The sequence below is a fragment of the Leuciscus leuciscus genome (genome assembly GCF_965113295.1).
Source record: "Leuciscus leuciscus genome assembly, chromosome: 10".
Classification (NCBI taxonomy): domain Eukaryota; kingdom Metazoa; phylum Chordata; class Actinopteri; order Cypriniformes; family Leuciscidae; genus Leuciscus; species Leuciscus leuciscus.
In genome coordinates, this window is record NC_138734.1 from 36,504,725 (window position 1) to 36,527,445 (window position 22,721).

General features: G+C 37.7%; 2 protein-coding genes and 1 long non-coding RNA gene across 8 annotated transcripts; 2 read left to right on the forward strand and 1 right to left on the reverse strand.

The window, feature by feature from the left end:
* Positions 1-674: 674 nt before the first annotated feature.
* Positions 675-2,753, forward strand: admb (adrenomedullin b). Of its 3 annotated transcripts, none has more exons than XM_082181546.1 (5): positions 675-832; positions 1,168-1,280; positions 1,366-1,494; positions 1,598-1,893; positions 1,983-2,753. In XM_082181546.1, the coding sequence occupies exons 2-4, from the start codon at positions 1,180-1,182 to the stop codon at positions 1,866-1,868; spliced, it is 501 nt and encodes a 166-aa protein (XP_082037672.1). In that variant the 5' UTR covers positions 675-832; positions 1,168-1,179; the 3' UTR covers positions 1,869-1,893; positions 1,983-2,753. The 3 variants fall into 3 exon arrangements, with proteins under 3 accessions (XP_082037672.1, XP_082037673.1, XP_082037671.1); XM_082181547.1 differs by having other exon boundaries at positions 2,242-2,753; XM_082181545.1 differs by having other exon boundaries at positions 1,598-2,753.
* Positions 2,754-4,700: 1,947 nt separating this feature from the next.
* Positions 4,701-18,960, forward strand: ampd3b (adenosine monophosphate deaminase 3b). Of its 4 annotated transcripts, none has more exons than XM_082182504.1 (16): positions 4,701-4,855; positions 5,569-5,662; positions 9,772-9,994; positions 10,076-10,253; positions 12,024-12,189; positions 12,462-12,681; positions 12,794-12,923; positions 13,020-13,214; positions 13,317-13,448; positions 13,563-13,726; positions 14,851-14,977; positions 15,417-15,580; positions 15,739-15,859; positions 16,834-17,007; positions 17,112-17,222; positions 18,127-18,960. In XM_082182504.1, exons 2-16 carry the CDS (start codon positions 5,605-5,607, stop codon positions 18,301-18,303), a joined length of 2,340 nt encoding a protein of 779 aa, XP_082038630.1. In that variant the 5' UTR covers positions 4,701-4,855; positions 5,569-5,604; the 3' UTR covers positions 18,304-18,960. The 4 variants fall into 4 exon arrangements, with proteins under 4 accessions (XP_082038630.1, XP_082038631.1, XP_082038633.1 ...); XM_082182505.1 differs by lacking the exon at positions 4,701-4,855 and adding an exon at positions 5,203-5,443; XM_082182507.1 differs by lacking the exons at positions 4,701-4,855; positions 5,569-5,662 and adding an exon at positions 5,705-6,479.
* On the reverse strand, positions 18,639-20,082 carry LOC309508111. Its single transcript, XR_014209384.1, has 2 exons — positions 18,922-20,082; positions 18,639-18,823 (listed from the first exon to the last, which is right to left on the reverse strand). It is a non-coding gene; the product is annotated as an uncharacterized lncRNA (long non-coding RNA).
* Positions 20,083-22,721: the final 2,639 nt, after the last annotated feature.

Sequence of the window (22,721 nt, forward strand, 5' to 3'; positions counted from 1 at the left end):
GAACCCGCAAAAATCCAGAGGGAAGAACTCAATCTAATTTTTGGGGTGAGGAGAATGTTTGAACAATTACCATCTACTGTTTTTCTCTCTCTTCAGTTACAAATTTGGGCATGTTTCATTCTCAAATGATTTTGGCAAGGCATCTGGTGTCATATTAGCTGTACTCGATATAGAAATCATTAATTCCACATTCCTAACTTGTTAACAAAATGTGTAGGTGGCTGGAATGTGTGAGGGCTCGTACGGAGTCATTATCCCAAGGACAACATCTCCCATGCAGCCACATCATTTGAAATAAACTCGATCACCAATTAGATGTGCATTCCAGATGCTTCGCAGGAAGTTAATCATCAGATGTTTACAAGGCTGATGCTGAAGCATATTTGTCTGGGAAATGAATCTCGACTCTACAATTCAAAACCTCTCTGACCCTGTGAACACACCAATGCAGGAGATATGAAAATTATTCGGAAACAAAACAAATGGTGTCATCTAATTAAAAACGATATTACAGGAATGCTGGAATAATGATTTCTCTCAGGGGTTATATTCCATCCTTTTAAGACAGGGCACATAAAGTTGTTGGCTAGTTTAGAACAGGGATGTGGCTGCTATCACTCAAGACAACTCCCGCCCCTTCCCACCCCCTGTAAAGTATATAAAGCACTCAGGTTTTTCTGTGTAACTCAGACCATTAGCAGTGGCACAGCTGAATACTCATCCTTAGCCAACTAAGATTTGGACACAACTTGGAAATACACAAAAATACTGACTTCAACATCACCACTTTTCAAGTGGGCAGTCAATTCTAGAGAGCGACCGGAGTTATCAGGTATGTTTTCTTGGTTTGTTCACTTACTTTTTGGTTTCAAAGGTCAAGGCAAAAACATGGGTTAGTGAGACATTTGACTTTCTGGCAAGTCATTTTCATTGCACCAAGTGTGCACTTGTCTCAGGCAAATATAAGACTTGCTACTGGGAAATGACACGGTTGAGCAAAACTTAACCTCTGTGTAACTTTCAAAATAAATGAATGACCAGTGTGGAGTTAACAAGGAGCAGGAAGATCATGTCATTGGGACTTTTGTTCAAAAATCAGGTGTTTTTCATGAGAAGAACATGCATTTTATATGATTAATAATAACATTGCTACATGTTCTTCCACAGGTTCCATTCACAATGAACTCAGTGCTTCAGAAGGCTTTCCTGTGGTGTGTGCTGACTGCATTTCTGCCGAGCATCACGAGTGCAAAACCTCTGAATACAGATGGTTTGAGAAGGTACGCTCTCATGACTGAACCACTCTTGTCCTTCAAAACTCTGATTTTGAATAAAATCTCATGGGTTTCTCTTGTCATCTGCTAGGCTCAGTGTTTGGCTTCAGGGTAAGGTGAGGAAAGATGTCAGCAGCGTGTCTGAGAGAAGCGAGAGTGACTCGACAGCTTTGCTGACTCAGAGGAACAGCGGTCCCGAGTCATTTGTACCACAGCACAGGTATGTCACATTCTTTGACTGGATAAACACACATATTAAGGGCAAACTGACTAATCACCACCAGCAGATAAAGGAAAACTAAATGCTTTCTGTTTCCCTACAGGAGTGTGAGGGTAAAGCGGACAGAACCAGCCTACACGGTCAAAAGAGTCGAAAGAGCGGGCTGTAATCTGGCCACCTGCTCGGTGCACGAACTGGCCCACCTGCTGAATATGATGCACACGAAGACGAGCAACGCCCCCAGTGATAAGATCGGCTCAGGGGGCTACGGACGGCGACGGAGACGTTCGTTCCCATCAAACCACCCTGCACTAACTTTCCACGAAGGCCGTCTAAAGCTGGCATGGGTCCGATCCATCCACAAAGGGATTTAAAGAACAACCCAGGAACACCTCTGCGGTTTGTCCTGAGCCTTTGGTTTATATTGGCTCTGTTTACTGAGATACTTCTGATACTTCCCTTGCTGAACATTAGTGTACTCTCTTCAGGCACAAAGGAGCAAGTGGAGCATCCTTCTCTCCATCCTCTGCCTGATGGGTTGGACAGAGAAGGATTCAGGTCGCTTAAAGTGGTTGTGGAAAAAAGGAGTGCTATCAGTTGAGACATAAAATATATACATATATAAAAAGCTTTGTGAGGGTCTAAGGCAGTATGACAGGAAATGGGTGGTCAATGCTCTGCGCATGTGTTTAGCATTCTTGTCATTCTAATGGAGCTTTGGGACTTGACTCTCTGTCTCTTCTGCAGCACTGATGCGCCTTCTGCTGGAGGAATGAAGGAACAACCCAGGACACTGCCAGCCCAAACTTTCAGTGAAGAGGACGGAGAGAGAACAGCAAGAAGAGCTTTCATGAAGCTATTTACCCTGGAGGACCAATGATGAAGAACAGAGAGAGAGAAAACTCTTTATGGAAGAAATTATTTTTGTTGTCCTCAAGGACATCCACATACTTGAAGACTGATTTATCTATACTGTGGGGGCCGTGCAATAATTTACTTTAATATTATAATGTAGTCTTTTATTGATGTGTATAAAGATGTATATTATGAAAATACTGTAGGCCTTTAAAAGTTCATATATTTATATCTACATACTGTACATGTATCCTTAAGAAACTATTGTTTATTTTGCGTTTATTTTGAAATAAGATGTTTAGCCTATCCTGTGATTTCATATCGCTATAATGCGAAGCATTTTTTCCACATGAATCATTCAATAATGTGTCAATTGATAACCTATTAAACTCCTGCAAGTGTGAGTGAGGACAAATTGTATCTTATTTCCAGGGCAGCTTTCAGGTTGGTACCTTGAACGCAAAAATAAATAAGTAGGCCTAGCTAAACACAGGCTACTGAAGTTAGTCAAATATTATGTGTGGACCGACTGAAAAATGTAAACATTGTGTTGCCAAGTGGACTGTGGGAAAAGTAGGCTAACTTTTTGAACTACATTACAAACACAGCAGAGGGCGCGCTTTCCCTAATAATTATTATACACGCTAAAGCAACATTTCACGCTCTAGAAAAGGAAATAAATAGTTGCAAATAAAACTTACCAAATAAAAGCAATGTAAAGATAAGGCAATTTAACTGTGACTTGCAGATTAAAATACAGTCTTGTGCAAAATCCTTCATGAAATGAGTTGGAGACAGAGCTGTCAAGTTTTATCAAAAGTTTGGCATGACATCTGTTAGGGGAAGAGCCACCCAAATATTTGCAGCAGCGGCCGCTCCACCCCTCGACCCCACCAAATTCGCTTCAATTTTTGCTAGCAGTTAAATTTAGCCTATTGTTTATAATTGACCAGCACAAATGGAAATTATAACAATTGGTAAATCTGATAAAAGACAGACAAATTCATCCAAATAAAAGAAATAGTTATATTTCAAAAAAATAAATATATATAAAAAAATAAAAAATAAATTTGGCCCCAAACAAGCCAACTGAACAGCAGTGCTCACACTGACACCTCTTGCCTTGCCCTGAGCATGTCAAGTCATGTGTGTGTGTACACATTTATCTTATGAATGGTGTTTTGTGTTGTAAGTGTTTGTTGCACATTTTGATGCCAGGGGTAGGTGATAGTGTTCCATCCAGAGCCAAACTGTTCCTAGTTTTGGATGGATTTTTTTCATTGTGTGGTGGTTGTGTCCACACACTGCAAAGACACATTTATATGCAAACACCATATAAAAGTGAATTTTGCATCCGATGACCCCTTTAAAAGCAGTTGGAGAGTTTTTGACTGCATCAAAAATAATTTAGCACGAATTTGGCTATACTCCTCAACATCAGCTCTCACTGTCTTTGCATTTCGTCCAGGAATCGTAAAATCAAAATGCTAAATGCAGAAGAAGAAAGAAGAAGAAGCAAAACGCAATTCATCAGATCTTGCTCTTCCAACTTCCATACCGTGTGTGCGCGTGTTGCCTAGTAACGAACGTGCGTGCGGCGGGAACAAGTAATTTACCCGGAAACAACTAATTCAAATTCATGATTGGCTGGTAGGTAGCATTCAGCAGCTATGAACTCGGCAGAGAACAGACTTTCCCTCCTTTTTTTTTTTTCTAATTGAAAAGTGTTACACTCAAAACGAATTGTTTAAGATAGTGTACACGTACATGAAATGAATTGGTCTCTCAAGACTTGTTTTGTAAAGAATGAAGTTCTTGTTACTTGACAAATCGTGTTAAACAACGCGGCGCGTGTGCAAGTCAAGTGCGAGACACCGAAAAAATAGCGTGACGCAAAAGTCAAAGACGTCTTTGCATTTTTTACATAGATAAATAGAAAAGGCAGCAAAAGGGAATGCAGTAACGCGTTGTCTCTCTCTCTCTCTCTCTGTGTGTGTGTGTGTGTGTGTGTGTATAAGTTAACATTCGCCTTCATCTCTTCATTCTCTGCTCTCAGATTAATGGGAATGTCATGTGTATAAAGTCAAGCCTCGAGGTTGAACAACATAACGCTAAACATATCCATAAAATACTTGTCTACCTTTAAGCAAAAATAGTTCACCTATGTTTTGTTTTCATCAACAAATATAGTCGCAAAACGTCGAAAGTATCTTTAAACACTCTGAGAACAAATGCAAAACCGTAAAAGCACAAAGAACTGAAATTAAACACACCAGACAAGATTCAAGTCCCAAGTTCAAGGTTCCCTACCACCAGCACTGAAAGGGTTAAGTGCAGTGACATTTTTTTAAGATTCAGCTTGTAAAAGCCTTGAAGCATTTATCTTCACACCCAGTGAGTGTTGCACTGCTGAACACAGCAGAATCTCCCAGGGGACTGTCACACGAACAGAGAGAGAGAGACAGAAAAACTTAAAGGAGAACAGATAGAGGTCTGCAGACAGAAGGTGAGTTGGTTCATATCGCTTTAAAACAAAGTTTAGTAACGCTTTGGCAGTTAGGTTACCACAGTAGAAGTTCTGTAACCTGTGGCCTCTTTTCTTTCAAGCATCTCCTGCAGGTCTGAACCTGTTGAGGGATGATGCCTTATTCCGTTAATGCTTCTCTGTAGTCTTAAATATTTCTTTATAAAATGGAAGGATTAAATATTGGAGAGTTTTTCCAGGTGTGGTGGTATTTAAAAAAAATAAAAATAATTTTTAACATTGAGGCATTTCCTTATTCAGAACTGCATGCTGTTTGTGTTCTTGTAGATAAGCTAAGATGACAGGACAGCTAACAACGTTCTAGTGTTTATCAGGAGTTGTTTCCCCCTAAAACATCCGAAAATGTTGCATAATGCTGTAAAGCAAGTCCCACAGGAAATGTAATAAACATACTAGGAAATAACATAAACTTTTGTGTTTTGCTTTTGGAATCGACTTTGCAGAAGTAGTGTCCATCAGATTAGAGTTAGTTGGCCTACTTATTCATTTCCTTTTCCTGTTTTTGAAAACCAGAAGTCTAGCAGTTAGCTTTCATCTGCTCGCTGAGAGGTAAACAGTCCACGTTGCTGTAGAATTCTTATCAAACTAATCAGGGGGTTTTTACTGTGGAATTTTTCCTTCCTGCAATGCATTTTTAAGAACACAAGGCGTTTAACGTTACTTTTGTCTCTCAGGTGGAACTTTGACTAGAGAACTTTACACTGTACAAAATGAGCAGGAAAGGAACCCCATTGTCTAAGCAACAATCAACGCCCAACTTTATGAGGGGTAAGTTTGGCACAGTATGATAATACTATATCTCAGTGCTTCGTGTTGGCTTGCACAATATGCTTCTTCTTTTTTTTGTACATTTTGTCTTTGTAAAAGGCTAGTTTGTTTAATGTGCAGGTCTACTGCAGAAACTCCTGAAAGCTGGCATGCAGACATATTGTTGGGTATTGTCAAAGTAGATTCAAAGTATAGCAAAACATTCTTTGCAAGCATGTCATAAAGTGCTCTAACAAAAGAGCACTGAACCCATTCTATAAATAACCTCTTTGCAATGAAGCACTTGACTTTATGCCAGGCTCGATGACTTGTGCAAAGTCATTGCAAAATATTTCTGTTTTCATTTAAAACCAAAGAAAGCCTTATAATAAATGCAATTATTTAAATTACACTAATGGCATTCAATACATTTGACTCCATTATTTGCTATAAGTCTGCGAGAATGATGGCACTGTAATTTAATGGTTTACACTTTTTCAGTCTATAAAATTAGAGTCAATTTTAACCAAATACTACAAAACAAGGAGAACACTGCAAATGTATGGCACAAAGTGAGCTGAACTTGTGTGTTAAAATGAAAGTATGGCTTTTCCGTCTCTTAGATGTAAAGTAAGGGGAGGGGGCAGAGGGTTGGCAGGTATTGAACCAGTGCTACGCTGCAGGGCGGAGTTCAGCTTCTCTTATTTATTTTCCTACAAACGAGTAAAGGTCGAGGAGACACGGGTTTAGTAGACACAAATATACAGAGCTATCCTGTCTGTCACCCCTTATACTTTCTCTGAGACACCGTGGTAGCCTTGACCTTCTCAAAGCGCAGGTAAATAAATGCATTTGTGAGCTGAGCTGTTGTGTTTTGAGAACGCTTTGCTCATTTGCTTTAAGCCTAGGGTTCTTCCATGCTCATTTCAAGGTCCAGCAAAATTAGGTGAGTCTAACTTCAGCAAAGGGGATGTATGAAAACGGATTAGAACATTATTGGATGCTGTTTGGAACAGAGTATTCCTCTGGGGTCTTATATGTGTCAGCATGTGCTTTCCAGAAGCTTGATAATAATACTGCACATACAGTATACTGGAGGCGTTTGAGTTATGTTGACTTAAAAGGGAGTAACCTGATTCTAGTTATCTGTTCAGGGGTAGGGCTTAGTGTGAGCTGGTTTAAGTCAGGTTGAGCTGTTATATATGACGTTGCTAAGGTTGTGGATGGGAATGTAAACAACCTGTTTTCAATAGTGGATACATTGTATAAGCGATAGCGTATACAGCCTGTCTTTAAAGGTTCATTAATGTTACTGGAAAATGAGTGAGCTAATACCAAGACAATGTTATTCCCTTATAAAAAAAAAAACAGCGGGCTGGGAAATGATCCTGACAGCTTGCAAGCTCCAGAACCTGCCAGCATTTAGAATGGTCTCAGGTTCAGCTCGCAGCTTGTTGTGACGTCCAGCCAGGGCTTTCTGCTGATATGATGCTGTCAGACCCTTTAAATAGGGAGGAGTGGGATACTCAAGACTGGAAAACACTGAAGCTTCTTCATAGACAAAATAAGACTTAGAACTGAAGACCACAGTTATAAAGCAACAAGAAAACAGAAAATCCAAACACAGAGATCCAGTAAAACCATGGCAAAAATAGCTAAAGAAGGTAAGAGAAAGTGTATATTCCAACAATAGGAATAGGAATATACAGTAGGATCGGTCAAGCTGAATAATAGGGGTCAGTGACAGTCAAAAGATTGGATACTGACAAGCTTTTCTTCAGTTGAAAGTTGACAAGATATAAGATATATTTGTAGTATAACTGTGTGATTAAAGTAAACAATTCCTTTGACAATTACTTATTTATACATATATTCAAGTAAAAATCAGTTAGATATCCATGTATAATTCTATACATGCATTTTATACGTAATATATTTATACTATGCCTAAAAAAAAAAAAAAAATATATATATATATAATGTATTTGTTTTTTACTGTATATATAATGCATATCTTACAGAAAAATATATATGATTGATTTTTACTTGGATATATAACTAAGGGGGTTACTTCCATGCGTAAGACACAGCTGTTAGAAGTGCGTCTGGTATCTAGGTTTCCTAGATGGGCAGGGCTGAGAGAGGAGTCTGGAATCATCCATCTGACAGGCTTGTCAAGCGTCTATATCGAAGGGCTGTGGATTGTTGACAGTGCAGTGGAATATCCAGTTGCATGTCAACACAGGTGGAAGTCAACAATCTTGCACATGACTTTATAAACCTGCCTGCCATTAAAAACTTTTGATAGGGATGGGCCTGACCTACATTCCCATGCTATATGAGCACTGACCCTTGTATACGCTGATGTCATATCCAAAGTGATATGGTAAATAGATAGGTGGCCAAGGCATGGTAACTGATATGAAACTATAATCTACTGTACAGGATGCAAATGTGGTATTGATAAACCAGGGAGTCCGTGCGTGAATGGAGGAAGGGTGGTGAGGTTAGGCAAAATAGAGACAAAAACCAGTGGTCAAGGCCTGAAAAATAATTTGAGAGATGCTTTTTGAGAAATTTCAAATGAGAGATTCAATTAATTAATACACTTATCCAACATTATTTTTTTAAATGTTCAAATGTCAAAAGCATGCTGCATGACAGGGGTTTTCAAACTTTTTGATGCCAAAGACCCCAAAATATGATGATCCCCTTCCTAAAATATAATGGCAGCGATATAATTGATTCAGTAAAATAAACATTTATACTGTGTGACGAAAAATGTTAAGCGTTGTGATTTCCGGTATTAAATCATTGTCAGTAAATATTTACTTTGTATTAAATTAGCAGCATATTTTTTCTACTCCCTATTAGGATGATGTACATATATAAACCTACAATGAACCAGATTTTTTTTTATTTCTCACTGTTTACAACTAGGGCTGTCAATTGAATAAAATTGTGATTCATGTCATGATTTTTGACCAGATTTTCAAAGGCAACTTTGAAAACCCTAAAAAGATACATTTAGTAAAGTGTCAGATTTTCTGTAGACCCAGACACCAGTTTGAAAATAAGACACTTTGCCTTTTCTTAAAGGACAAGTTCGGTATTTTACACTTAAAGCCCTGTTTTCAGATCGTTTCTGATGAAATACAATGGTTAAGATTGAAATTTGGACAAATGCTGCTGTCCCGAGAATTTTCGGTTTCTGTGGTAGCACCCCCCCACCTCCACAATGGTTGCATAGGTGCACTGGAATAATCCTTCCTAAAACGCATTCAACTTTCGTTTACAAAGACGTGAAACTCAGATGCTTTCCAACAGGTTTTATCGTAGTTTTTGTCCAACTCCATTGACTTGTATTGGATGAAAAACTACGATAAAATCCTTTAAAGTGTTGCATGTAAAACTAAACCACAAAGTTACACTTTGCAAATGTGCTGCATATACTTCTGCTTCAGTGCATGCATAACATTATTGAATTATTATATACAAGTTCCCCTTCACTTGTGGTTTGTTCTCCATGATTGTGACTAAACCAATAATGATTGCCTACCAAGTAAATAGAGGAATGCTTGCTGTGCACCATGAGTAGTTTGCTGCCAGAGGACACAACAACAACAACAACTCATCTGACACTTTGGGAATCCAGTCTCTAATAGGACAGGAACTTAGTTAACCTCATAGATATCTGACTAAGACCAAGGCACAAGATGCAGAGTGAAACCAGAACTGTGTGGACCGATACTTGAGGACATGTTTACAATCATGATGAGTGCAGTTGTAAAACTGCCATGACTTACACATACACATAATTACCTCCAGTTTATTTTACTACCTTCAATAATGATTTTACAGTACATTATGGCAAAATCCAGTAAATCATTTCTTAGCCAAAATATGACAAATAATAGGCCTTCTAATAGTGCCATATCATTAATTTCAAAGCATGACTCTCAGTTGTCAGGTTTTGGCAAAATGTTTGGGTACTGCCCAAAGTAATGAAAGTTTTTAGAATACTCATACAAATGAACACCATGTACATAAGGTGTTCCTACACCTGATGAAGAACATTGACTAATTATAGAAAGAAAAAGCATTCTTTCTAATGGCACCACTCCTTTCAGAAATGCCGCGTCAGTTCACGAAGATCTCTCTCCAAGAGGTGGATGAGAAAGTGCGACTCATGGCTGAGAAAGTGTACGCTTCAGCTCTGAAGGAAGAAGAGTCTAAGAACAGCTTGGCCATGTTCACCGTCCCGGAGGACTGTCCCATTGGCTTAAATCAGGCCAAGGAATGGGAGCTACGCAAAGAGATGGAGGAGCAGATGTCAGAGAAATCTGTCAAGAGGTCAGTGAACTCAAATGTGCCACAGGTTGCAGAACTAATCAGCAGTTTGCATTATTTATTATCCTTTATGCCCCATTTTAGGAAACAAAGTTTCAAGCTGATACGATCCCAATCAATTTCCTTGCATATCCCCGCCGCTCAAGATTGGGCTATGTCTGTGATTTCACCCCTGCTGACCCCTTCCACAGCCGCAGGCCCTATGGCAGACAATATCCCAGAATTCCAGAGGGTCACCATCAGTGGAGACTACTGCGCAGGGGTAGGAGACAAATTAATATATATATATATATGGTTGACGAACGTTCTCAGGTGTGCAATTACTTTCAGGGAAACACATGGCTAAAGTAGTTCCAGGCAGGTCTTGGTATTACAGTTCCATATCACTTCGCCAAAGGATTTCAGTTATTCAAAGTTCCTTACAACCCACAACAGCAAGAGAACCAAAACCCACAATGACACTGACCAAGCAAATAAATATAGTAAATAATAGGATAAAAACGACAAATTATTTCCATGTTTTTTTCCACAAAATTACGTTTTATTATGTACTCAAACGCGAGGTGAATTACCCGGTGTGCATTATTTTTCTTGTAATTTAACGGCCCGTTGTCAATTATTCCTTATATATATACTATATATGAAGGTATTTAATAATATAATATAATATACAAGGAAAAGTTCAAGAAAGTTAATAAACAGGGCTGGGTGTTTAATTTGAGCCAAACAAATTAATTCATAGTACAAGTACGTGCAAGTCACACCTGTGCGACACAAATTAAGTTTGCATGACCAGGACAGGTGTGGTTTCACCACTTTGGATGCAATGGTAGATTAGTAGACTAAATTGTGAAAAAATGCAAGCAAGAAAGTGTCCATTATACAGTGATTCATATTTGATGAACAGAGTATTTTTTTATGCGTACTTTTAGAAGTACACTAGCACACTTTTTTATACACATATACACATAATACACCAATTATGCCTCCAAAGCTAACAATATATGGACTACAAGTCACAAACCTTTAAACTTAGAGGTTTAAGGCATATATAATACCGTTCAAAAGTTTGGGGTCAGTAAGGTCTTTCTTTTTAAAGAAATTAATACTTTTATTCAGCAAGGACACATTAAATTGATCAAAATTTAACTGTAGTCATTTATAATGTTACAAAAAATGTATTGATGCTGTTCTTTTTTAACTTTCTATTCATCAAAGAATGCTGAAAATGTATCATGGTTTCCAAAAAAATATTAATAATCAGCACAGCTGTTTTTTACCTTGATAATAAGAGTTTTTATCTTAATAATAATAATAATAATTAGTTACATTTATATAGCGCTTTTTCTGAGACCTCAAAGCGCTTTACATAAAGGGGGGGAATCTCCTCAACCACCACCAATGTGCAGCATCCACTTGGATGATGCGACGGCAGCCATATTGCGCCAGAACACTCACCACACACCAGCTTACTGGTGGAGAGGAGACAGTGATGAAGCCAATCAGTATATGGGGATGATTATGAGGCCATGATCGACAGGGGCCAAGGGGCAAATTTGGCCAGGATGCCGGGGTTGCACCCCTACTCTTTTTCGAAGGACATCCTGGGATTTTTAATGACCACAGAGAGTCAGGACCTCGGTTTAACATCTCATCCGAAGGACGGTGCTCTTTTGGCAGTATAGTGTCCCCGTCACTACACTGGGGTGTTAGGACCCACAGACCAGGAGGTCTCCCATCCAGGTATTAACCAGGCTCAGCCCTGCTTAGCTTCAGTGGGCAACCAGTCTTGGGCTACAGGGTGATATGGCTGCTGGCCACCAAATCAGCATATTAGAATGATTTCTGAAGGATCATGTGACACTGAAGACTGGAGTAATGATGTTAAAAATCAGTTTTTCCATCACAGGAATAATTCAATTTTAGTAATAGAAAACAGTTACTTTTGAACTTACCAACTTTTGAACTGTAGTGTATATGCTGTTCTCCTAAAAGCTGACAAAATTAATTAATCTATGATCACTTCTGACAGATAACAGTTGAAGACTATGCGCAGGCAGCGAAAACTCTGCTGAAAGCACTCTTCATCAGAGAAAAATATTCCCGGCTGGCATATCACCACTTCCCCAGGACCACAGCCAGCTTTCTAAGGAATGCCAATAATGAGAAATGGAGTGAGGAGGATGAAGTGCTGCCAGGTATGTCATGTGCATAATGTTCAAATAACTCTTATCAAGTAACCAATAACTGTTCAAAGACCTATAATGACAACAGCTTTGAGACATAAGTGAGAAATGACTGTCCTAAAACCATAGTACTATTCTGTCTCAAAGACTGTTGGGTGTTCATTAGGTTTGGGAAAGTGATACTAAAAACATCTAGTCCTGTTTTTATTTATATTAGAACATAAGTATAGTATGACATTAGTATTAATCAGAACTACCGTTATGCTTTCTTTCCATGGCAACAGATATCTGCCCCCCTCCAAGTGAGGGTGAGGATCCCTACAGTATGGAAGACCTCCCACAGGATCTGAACTACTCCCTGAGGATGAAAGATGGAATCATATATGTCTACGATAATGTGGATGCTTTAAAACAGGATCAGCCACGGAGCTTGCCATATCCTGACTTGGAAACTTTTGCTATTGACTTGAGCCACGTCCTTGCCATGATTGCAGACGGACCAACGTGAGTTTGGTTATATTATATTTATAACATTGCATGTATCTGTTGCTAAATAATAATAATGAAATTCAGGGAAAAAAAGAAATACATTTAGGGGAAATATCCTCTTTTATAGGAAGACCTATTGTCACAGAAGGCTTAACTTCCTGATGTCCAAGTTCGAACTACATGAAATGCTGAACGAGATGGCTGAGTTAAAGGAACTGAAAGGCGTTCCTCACAGAGACTTCTACAATGTCAGAAAGGTATTTCAAATAAAGTAGCATAAACACTAATATTGACACTATTTACTGCATAAAGACCCTTTTCACTTCTAAATGTACATATTTGTGAATATTCAGGTTGATACGCACATTCACGCAGCTGCCTGCATGAACCAGAAGCATCTACTGAATTTCATCCAGGACACCTATAAGACAGAAGCAGAGCGAGAGGTGGTGGAGAAGAACGGAAAGAAGCTCACCCTCAAACAGGTGTTTGACAATCTGAAAATGGACCCTTACGATCTCACAGTGGACTCATTAGATGTACATGCGGTACGTATTTCAGAAAACCTCAGGATTTCCAAATTATGCTTTTATGCTACATTTTCTAATGGATCTTGCCACAATAAGAAATTGCTCTATTGTTTGTTACAGGGCAGACAAACCTTTCATCGCTTTGATAAATTCAATTCCAAATACAACCCAGTGGGTGCTAGTGAGCTCCGAGAGATCTACCTCAAAAGTGATAACTACATCAATGGAGAATATTTTGCACGTCTTATCAAGGTAAAATTGATCAACTCGCATGCTGATACAAGATCAAATTAACTATAACTGTCAGAGCACACAGACTATTTTCTTAAGTGGGTAACAATCAATTGCATTGTTCCTGTTGTGCAGGAAGTTGCTCATAACCTGGAGGAGAGTAAATATCAGCATGCAGAACCCCGTCTCTCAATTTACGGCCGAGCCCCTGAAGAGTGGGACAGCCTATCCAAATGGTTTATCAAGCAAAAGTTGTACTCCCCTAACATGAAATGGATCATACAGGTGCCCAGGATTTAGTAAGTCCTATTCTATTTTCAATTAACATATGAATTTAAAGACATTTAACAGTCAATGAAACTTCAATAATCTAACACAACAAAATGGGCAAGACATTTTTTTAATATATAGATATTGGGGGACATATAGGGGGGACATTGGGGGACATATAGGTGCCTGAAGTGTACATTTGAAGTAGACTCAAAATCGAGAGAAGGAGGGTCTGTCCATATAAACTTCCCTCGTCCACTTCACGAAGTGGAACGCACTTCAAAATGGCGGCAGGGATTCCCCCGAGGGGAAGTGCTTAGGGAAGTTCGGAAGTGCGCGTCTAAAAGTGGACTGGAATGCAGCACTAGTTTAGCTTCAACCCTAATTAAACACACCTGATCCAGCTCATCAAGTCCTTCAGGCTTAATTGAAAACTACAGGATTGCGTGTTGGAGCAGGATTGGAACCATGGCTGTGGCCTTCCAGGAATTCAGTTTTGCACCCCTGCTGAATGACTTTTAGAGCTGATTTAGGGCAATTTGTTCAATTTGCATCCATGACTTTCAAGAAATATGATGCAATACCAGCTTCAGATTGCATAATTTATTGTTTTGTCTAAAAACCAAGTACTGTCCAAACCCAGTCATAAATGTATTCATAGATCCAGTCAAAGATGTGTTTTAGTCATTTCAGGTTTAAACTGAGATCTCTTCCCTTTATTATTCATTCATCCTCCGCCATTCCCACAGCAATGTTCGTATATACTGACCTAATAGCATATCTTTAAAAAACTAGAACCAATCAACAATTTTAAGCATCATTATCTTTCTCAGTGACCCAAAATTAGTAAAGTTTGACAACATTTATTTCAGAAGCATTTTGGCTGTACTGTTATTGTCATAATGTTTAATTGTTAATGTTCAAATCAGTGTAATTCTGCTTTCTAAATTCAATTTACAATTCTGCATCCTTTTTTCTCTGTCAGTTAAAATTCATGATTTTTTAAAGGCATTCTCAATTCAATTCTGAATGGCACAACTCTGCAACATATATGACGTTTCTACTCAAACTATATTTTTACTCATACTTGCTCATAATTCATATCTAGTATTTATAAAAGCAAATATTCTTGACTTGTGTACTTTGTTTTTAGTGACATTTTCAGATCAAAGAGGATTGTTCCCAACTTCGCCAAGATGCTGGAGAACATCTTCCTCCCACTGTTCCAGGCCACAGTTAACCCTCAGAAGCACAAAGAAACACATGTTTTCCTGAAACACGTAAGTGCTTTATCAGAGTTTTGTTAACCTAGCAAGACCAGTCAGAGCAGATTCATGCCACTATAGAACATTGTAACACCACCAGTACAATTAACAGCTTAAACACAAAACAGTCATTTTACTAGGAATCAAGATTTAAATGCCAAATCCCTTATGAACAATTAAATGGTTCTCAGATGAATATGACTTCATGTAAAATTGTCATGCACTATAAATCACAGAAAACATAGTTGTGGTTAATCTACGCACAAGTCAGTAATGTAGTCATTGTGCATTACATTTTTCTTCCCACCAAATTTGGGTGTCAAAGGAACCTTGCCTATATATCTGAACAGCCTGATCAGTCCTTATGTAAATATTAAGCCACAACCTCAGGAAAATTAGGGCAAAAAGTGGCTGTAAAAAGATGTCAAAAAAGCTTTCTATGTTTTTTCTGCAGGTGACAGGGTTTGACAGTGTGGATGATGAGTCCAAACATAGTGATCACTTATTCACCTATAAGAGTCCAAAACCAGAAGAGTGGACCATGGAGGAAAACCCACCATACACTTACTACCTCTTCCACATGTATGCCAACATCATGGTCCTCAACAACCTACGAAAGTAAGTCACTGTAAAGATCAAGTTCTGATTTCAGCACTACAACCCATTGCATTCACAGAACAAACTAAAATCAAGACAAGCTATTCCCTTCAAATTTAGCCTTAAGCTTTATAACTGAAGTCACAAGCCATGTTAAATAGTGAAAATGTTTTTTGCAGGGAACGTGGTCTCAATACCTTCCAGTTCCGTCCTCACTGTGGCGAGGCAGGATCCATCACCCATCTGGTGTCAGCCTTCCTCACAGCTGACAACATCTCTCACGGGCTCAACCTGAAGAAGGTCAGTCTCTAAAACTAATTGTGTTCACATCAAACCACACAACATTACACCCATAGGCAGTGTAGTTCAGAATCCACCAAATAAACAATTATTACACCGCTTTCAAAAGTAAGGATCGTTTTAGCTTTACATTATAATACTTTTTTTTTTTAAATGACGTAATTGTGTGTCTACTAGTTGTACTTAGATATAAACATTTAAATGGTGCTGTCAAAAACATGACAGATTTATTCATACATGCATACATTCATACTTGCATTAAATATTGAAGAGCAGGTTAATTTGATTGAAACGCAATGAATATGCTATATAGTGCATATATTTATCAAAATGCTCCTCTAAGTTAATTTTCCTAGCTGAATGATGAGTTTTTGGACATTGATTGAATGGCTTTTCTGAGAAATGTAAGATGGCGTGACATTGTTTAAGCTACAATCTATTTTATTGACGTCTTTATGTGGTTGAAACACTAATTGAGTGATTAAACGAATTTCGGTAAGTTGTACTGTATCTTTCAACATACCTTCTGAAGTTTTTTCATGTTTGTTTCATGCTATAACTAGCAATACAGATGACGACCAGTTCACGTGCGCTAAGCTTGAACCAAAGGCGCTATATGATCTGTCGTGCCACATTAAAGAGCACCAAAAATGTATTTATCGTTTGAATTTCATAATACAATTGACAGAATTTGAAAGCTGAGACGTTATTATATATCATAAGTAATAAAGTACAAAGCTTATTACAATTTAATAGATTGGAGGTGCGCTACAAAGGTTCTTACTGACCCAATAGGACAAGTGACTCTTCTGTCAACTGACCACCATTATTATTGAGCCCTGTATGCTAAGTTTCTTAGAAAGGAGTAATTTACCACACAAAAAATCTTGAAAACCTTGAAAATCATCAGATACCAGTATTGATGTAGTCTTTTCTTATGGTTTAACATTGTTCTTGTTCACTTCTCAAAACAGAGTCCTGTGCTGCAGTACCTGTTTTACTTGGCCCAGGTGCCCATTGCCATGTCTCCGCTCAGTAACAATAGCCTGTTCCTGGAGTATTCCAAGAATCCCCTCAGGGAGTTCCTGCAAAAGGGCCTGTGTGTGTCCCTCTCCACGGATGACCCATTACAGTTCCACTACACAAAGGTCTGGGAAAGCAGTGTGAATGACGCTCATAGAACACTGTCAACACTGAGTGTAATCATCTAGAGCAGTCAGGTGATGTGATTCTGTTGTTTATGTATCTTTAGGAGGCCTTGATGGAGGAGTACGCCATAGCAGCACAACTGTGGAAACTGAGCACATGCGATGTGTGTGAGATCGCCAGAAATAGTGTGCTTCAGAGCGGTCTGTCTCATCAGGTACTTTCTCTGTCTGTCTTAATCTATAAAGAACATTCTAGGTTTAGATTTCAAATAATTACAGCTCATCCTTGTTTTCTAAAAAAAAAAAAAAAAAGAAAGAAAAACCCAGCGAAATCTGAGGTGACATTGAGGAACATTCAATGGCAGTAAATGGGGCCAATTTGTAGAGGATTTAAAGCTGAAAGTTTAATAAAAGCACTTCCATTAAAGGTACAATCAGTGCTTTAAGTGGGCCGGAACACACCGGTACTATACATACTTCTATATTTTAATCTGTTGCATACGCTCACTTTTTCTTGAGTACCGGCACTTCTCACATGTTGCCGGTATTCTGAAAAGCAATTTCTTTTTTTTTCAAATGCAAAATTTCAACCGAGGGGAAAACTCATGCAGTTTTATTTATTAACCGCGAGAGCAGCAAAAGTTACATAATGTAATTATTCTGTTTAAACTTGTGTATTATTATGTAAAGCTGTTTAAATATTTTTTACAGTCATTCTAGGGTTTTAGAGTTCTTGGTCTTGCATTGCCCTGGTGATGTTTTCAAATTTGATAACTTTACACAGAACAGGATAATAAGGGATTTTTTTTTACACCAAAATCATGTTAACACGGTTATGTTTATGTCTTTTGGCTGATTGAAACCGTATTTTTATGAATTGGCCCCATTCACTTACATTGTAAGTGCCTCACTGTAACTCAGATTGTTGCTTTTTAATGAAAAAAAAATATATAGATATATAATTATGAGACAAATACTGTTGGTTGGGCGAAACTTCTACTGAAACCGGAATATTTCCTTAAGAAAAATCTTCCAGTGCTAATTTTAAATGCATTCCAATGCTAAATTTAACATCCACCCTTGTGTATAAAAAAGCTGACATTTAGATTTCCCTTGCAGGAGAAGAAACACTTCCTGGGTGAGAATTATCTACAGGATGGACCAGAGGGTAATGACATCCGAATGACAAATGTGGCTCAAATCCGGATGGCCTATCGTCACGAGACCTTGTGCAATGAGCTCAGCTTCCTAGTGGATGCCGTCAAGTCAGAAGAGTTGGCTGCACAAGCCCCGTAAACATGGCAGGGTGATCGATAGGGTAGAACATGAGTCCATACGAGTGGACCAGATATCAGCATAAAACTTTATCTTGCTGTAAGTGATGCACAAAAGAGCCATGGATATACATCATTCAGGTAGCAAGATGTGGAGTCATGTGACTTAATGCCTTATATGATGGGCATATCAGTTCTCATAGTGCCTTGTATGTGATGGATATATTTATATCTCAAATGTCAAATATACCTTTAAAAAATAGGACGTTCTTATAAACTGTTTCAGTATTTTGCATGGTTTCTGAAAATGGGAGGGGCATACATTTGTTACCTTTTATTAACAAGGGAGTGTTCGGGTGAACAATGTGTTCTTTTGTTCAAATGTTTTTGTAAAAAAGAAAAAAAGGCACTGGAACTAAAATTTGCCTTGATAAACTAGTTTGTTTGCAACCTGAGATTCTGGGGCGTTTTTTTTTTTTTGCCACAAAATAGACTTGTGTACTTGAACTTGCACGTTTTGTACACCAACAATGATGGTTAAACTGTTTTAAGGATGTTGTATAATGTATGGGTGCTTGGCCTCTGAAAACCCACCTGAAACGTGCCTGAATGCTACATATCTTCTCTAATATCTGAATACTGCACTCAAAGTCAAATAAATAAAGTGGTGTCAAAAAAAGTCTTGCTGAATCATTTCATAATGAGATTGTCTATAGGTCATATTCCAGATCATTAGAAATATTATTATTTATTTGCTCGACACTGCTGCCCAGTGGAAGTACTAGGAACTGTTACAGTCTTCAAACAAACTGGCTAGAAGAAAATATTCAATTTAGTTTATTATTCAAGATTTACACAAGATGATAGAACATCAAACATCCCAATTTACTCCAGAAGTAAAAGAAATCTCCTTCAAAACAACACTAGGAAGCAGCTAATAATGTTATTTTCTCTCTGATAAAACTATTAACATTCAGACCAATCTCTATAAATCTGAATATTGCAGAAATTTATATTTTCCACAAATTCACATACTCTTCTCATACAAAAGTCCAAGATGAATAGGATTTCAAACTGAAAAAAACCAAGAACACACAATTAAAAGGTAACACACCTCCACTGAAAGTGTCAGTGATGCCCTATAAAATAAAGATTTCATTTGCAAACATAAAGCTGCAAAAGAAACCAAGCAAATTAGTTCATTCTCAAATGTTAATCCATTTGAAAGATCCAATTATTTTTCATGTCATGAACTATAATTAACATTTGGTCCTTACACAGAAATAAAGTTAATGTTAAATGGATGAATATAATTATAAATATTATAAACATTTCTGAATCATGTGTGACTAAATTATAGCATATAAAAACCTAAAAATAACCCGATTTTGTTTATTTCTGACTATTAGGGCTGTCAATTGAATAAAATTGTGATTAGTCATGATTTTTGACCAGATTGTCAAAAGCAAAATGAAACCACAATAACATTATTCTGTAAATATTGCATTAAATATTTACTTCGTCTTTCATTATCAACTTTGAAAACCCTAAAATATACATTGAGTAAAGTGTTGGAAAACAAGACACTTTGCCCTTTCTTACAGTGTTGCATGTAAAACTAAACCACAAAGTTACACTTTGTAAATGTGCTGCATATACTTCTGCTTCTCTGTGCTGGTTGTGCATTCATTCTGATACATGAAAGAACAATGACTCAATATTTAACATGCTTTATAATAATTATGAATATATACACAACTCCATTTCCATAAGAGAACATTTGTAAAATGCAAGTAAATCAATAATCTGTGATTTGTTCATTCTCTTTAAACTTTATTTAACTGACAAAAATACAACGAAAAGATTTCCAATGTTTTCACTGACCAACTTAATTGTTTTTTGTAAATATAGAGAAATTTTGATTTTGCTGGCTTCAACCCACTCCAAAAAAGTTGAGACAGAGGCACATTTATACCAATATTTAGCAAATATATGTATAAAAAGAATAAAAAGAGGTTAGATCAGATGTGTTTTTTAATACATTTAGACACCTACGTGTATGGCACACAGAAGGGTGTGAGAAAACTTGGGATTGAGAAAACATGGTGCAAGGTTTACCTCTTAAGAAAAGTATGCACCATTTTAATATTTTGCACAAAGTGATAAACTACTAAAAACAAACAACACACATAATCTAATAATCAAAAATCTCATCATGAGCACAAAACAAAGTTGACTAATAATTTCTGCGTTTTTTTGTCTTCCCTTGCCATCTCTAAATCATTTTCCAAATTATAACATTGTTTATTGTGAAATGGAAATGTTCTTAATATGCTGATTAACAATGCTAAATGTATGGGGAAAAAAAACATCTAAAGGTGCCACGAGTTATAAACTTGTCACAAACCTCAACAACAGAGTCAACAGATAAAAATAATTATATTTGCTCCATTGTTTTCTGCAGTGTTTTAGTATATATATTTTCTGTGCACCTTGTTTCTGCTACTGTTGTTAAAATGACCTCATCATCTGCAACTCTTAATGTGACGCTTTACGTCTTTAGCGGAGGAGAGAAGCAACATCATTACAGTACGGTATCATTACCGCTCCGTTGTTTTAATGCGCTGCTCACTTTAATCTGTAGAAATGGTAAAAGTGCGCAATTATGTCCGGATGGAACCACGCCGGGGTCTGAAAATGGAGGTTCTCTATTTGATTTAAAATGAGAAACCTGAGAAACTGTTGTAGCACCTGCAGAATGAAGCCTTCCATTGTTGATGTCATCATTATGGCAGTATATGTCTCTGTACAATCCCAATACGCCTCTATGTCAATGGTATCTTCACACATATTCAAGTGAAGTCACCCATGCCGTTTGCACTGATGCACCCCGATACCATGACAGATGTTTGCTTTTGCACCTGTCACTGATGAAAGTCTGGATGGTCCCATCCGTCTTTGGGTCCGAGAACTCGACTTTCGTTTTGTTCCCCAAAAACAAGCTGAAACGTGGACTCATCTGACCACGGCACACATTTCCACTGTCTTTTGGATCATCTGAGATGAGCTCGGGGCCAGAGAACTCCTGTTATCCTTGCGTAACAGAGATTCAAGTTGCATTTCTTGTAGCAGTGTCAGACTGTGTTAAGTGAAAACGGTTTTCCAAATTACTCTCGATTACACATGGCTATTTAACACAGTAGCACGATGGTTTATGCAGTGCCATCTGAGGGCTCGAAGGTCATGTTTCCTGCCTTGATCTCACGTACTGAGATTTCTCTGGATTCCCTGAATCTTTTGAGGATACTATGTAAGGTAGATGGTAAAAGACTTAAATTCTTTGCAATCTTGCAGTGAGAAATGTGATTTTTGAATTATTTGACAATTCACTTAGGAAACTTGACTCAAAGTGATGAGCTGACCCATCTTTGCCTGCAAAGCCTGAGATGCTCCTTTTATACAGAACCGCGAAGCCCCCACATATTGCCAATTCATCTGTTTATAGTGGACTGTTTTAAAACAGTTAACATTCTATAACCTTTTCACTTTAATTTAGCCTCTGTCCCAACTTTTTTGCCGTGTGTTGCAGCCATCAAAAGCAAAATTGGTTGAATACCAAATACAATTAAGTTGGTCGGTGAAAACATTGGAAATATTTTCTTTCTACTTTTGTCAGTTAAATAAAGGTTAAAGAGAATTAACGAATCACAGATCCTTGATTTTATTGCATTTTACAAAATGTAAATGGGGTTGCATTAGTTCTCCTGTTGTTTTTCTTCATGGTTGTGCTAATTACTGAACTAATTATGATTGCCTACCAAGTAGAGGAATGCTTGCTGTACACCATGAGTAGTTTGCTGCCAGAGGACACAACAACAACAACAACTCATCTGACACTTTGGGAATCCAGTCTCTAATAGGACAGGAACTCAGTTAACCTCATAGATACCTGACTAAGACAAAAGGACAATATGGAAAGTGAAACCAGAACTGTGTGGACCGATACTTGAGGACATGTTTACAACCGTGATGTGTGCAGTTGCAAAACTGCCATGTACACATACACATTACCACGTTTTATTTTTTAAATAATCAGCTGATTAATAATATTTTTACATTAAGGCAAAATCCAGAAAATAATTTCTTAGCCAAAATATTACAAATACTAATTGTACCATGTCATTCATTTCAAAGCATGACTCTCAGTTGTCAGGTTTTGGCAACATGTTGATAACTCAGTCATTAGTCATAACACAAACTAGTACACTTTCTAGTCTCATTTGATCAAAGTAAGGGATTTTGTGGAATAGATACTTGTGATCATAGATTGAGAAGCTGATGGAAAACGGTACTGCCCAAAGTAATGAAAGTTTTTAGAATACTTTTAACAAATGAACAGCATGTACAAAACAAGGTGTTACACCTGATGAAGAACATTGA

Excerpts from the sequence above, each read along its gene's own strand:
- ampd3b (XM_082182504.1), top strand. The coding sequence starts at position 5,605 with ATGAGCAGGAAAGGAACCCCATTGTCTAAGCAACAATCAACGCCCAAC. Across the intron at positions 12,190-12,461 it reads GGAGGATGAAGTGCTGCCAG|ATATCTGCCCCCCTCCAAGT; the intron begins GTATGTCATGTG and ends CCATGGCAACAG. Across the intron at positions 12,924-13,019 it reads ACTTCTACAATGTCAGAAAG|GTTGATACGCACATTCACGC; the intron begins GTATTTCAAATA and ends GTGAATATTCAG.
- admb (XM_082181545.1), top strand. The coding sequence starts at position 1,180 with ATGAACTCAGTGCTTCAGAAGGCTTTCCTGTGGTGTGTGCTGACTGCA. Across the intron at positions 1,281-1,365 it reads AATACAGATGGTTTGAGAAG|GCTCAGTGTTTGGCTTCAGG; the intron begins GTACGCTCTCAT and ends GTCATCTGCTAG. Across the intron at positions 1,495-1,597 it reads TCATTTGTACCACAGCACAG|GAGTGTGAGGGTAAAGCGGA; the intron begins GTATGTCACATT and ends GTTTCCCTACAG.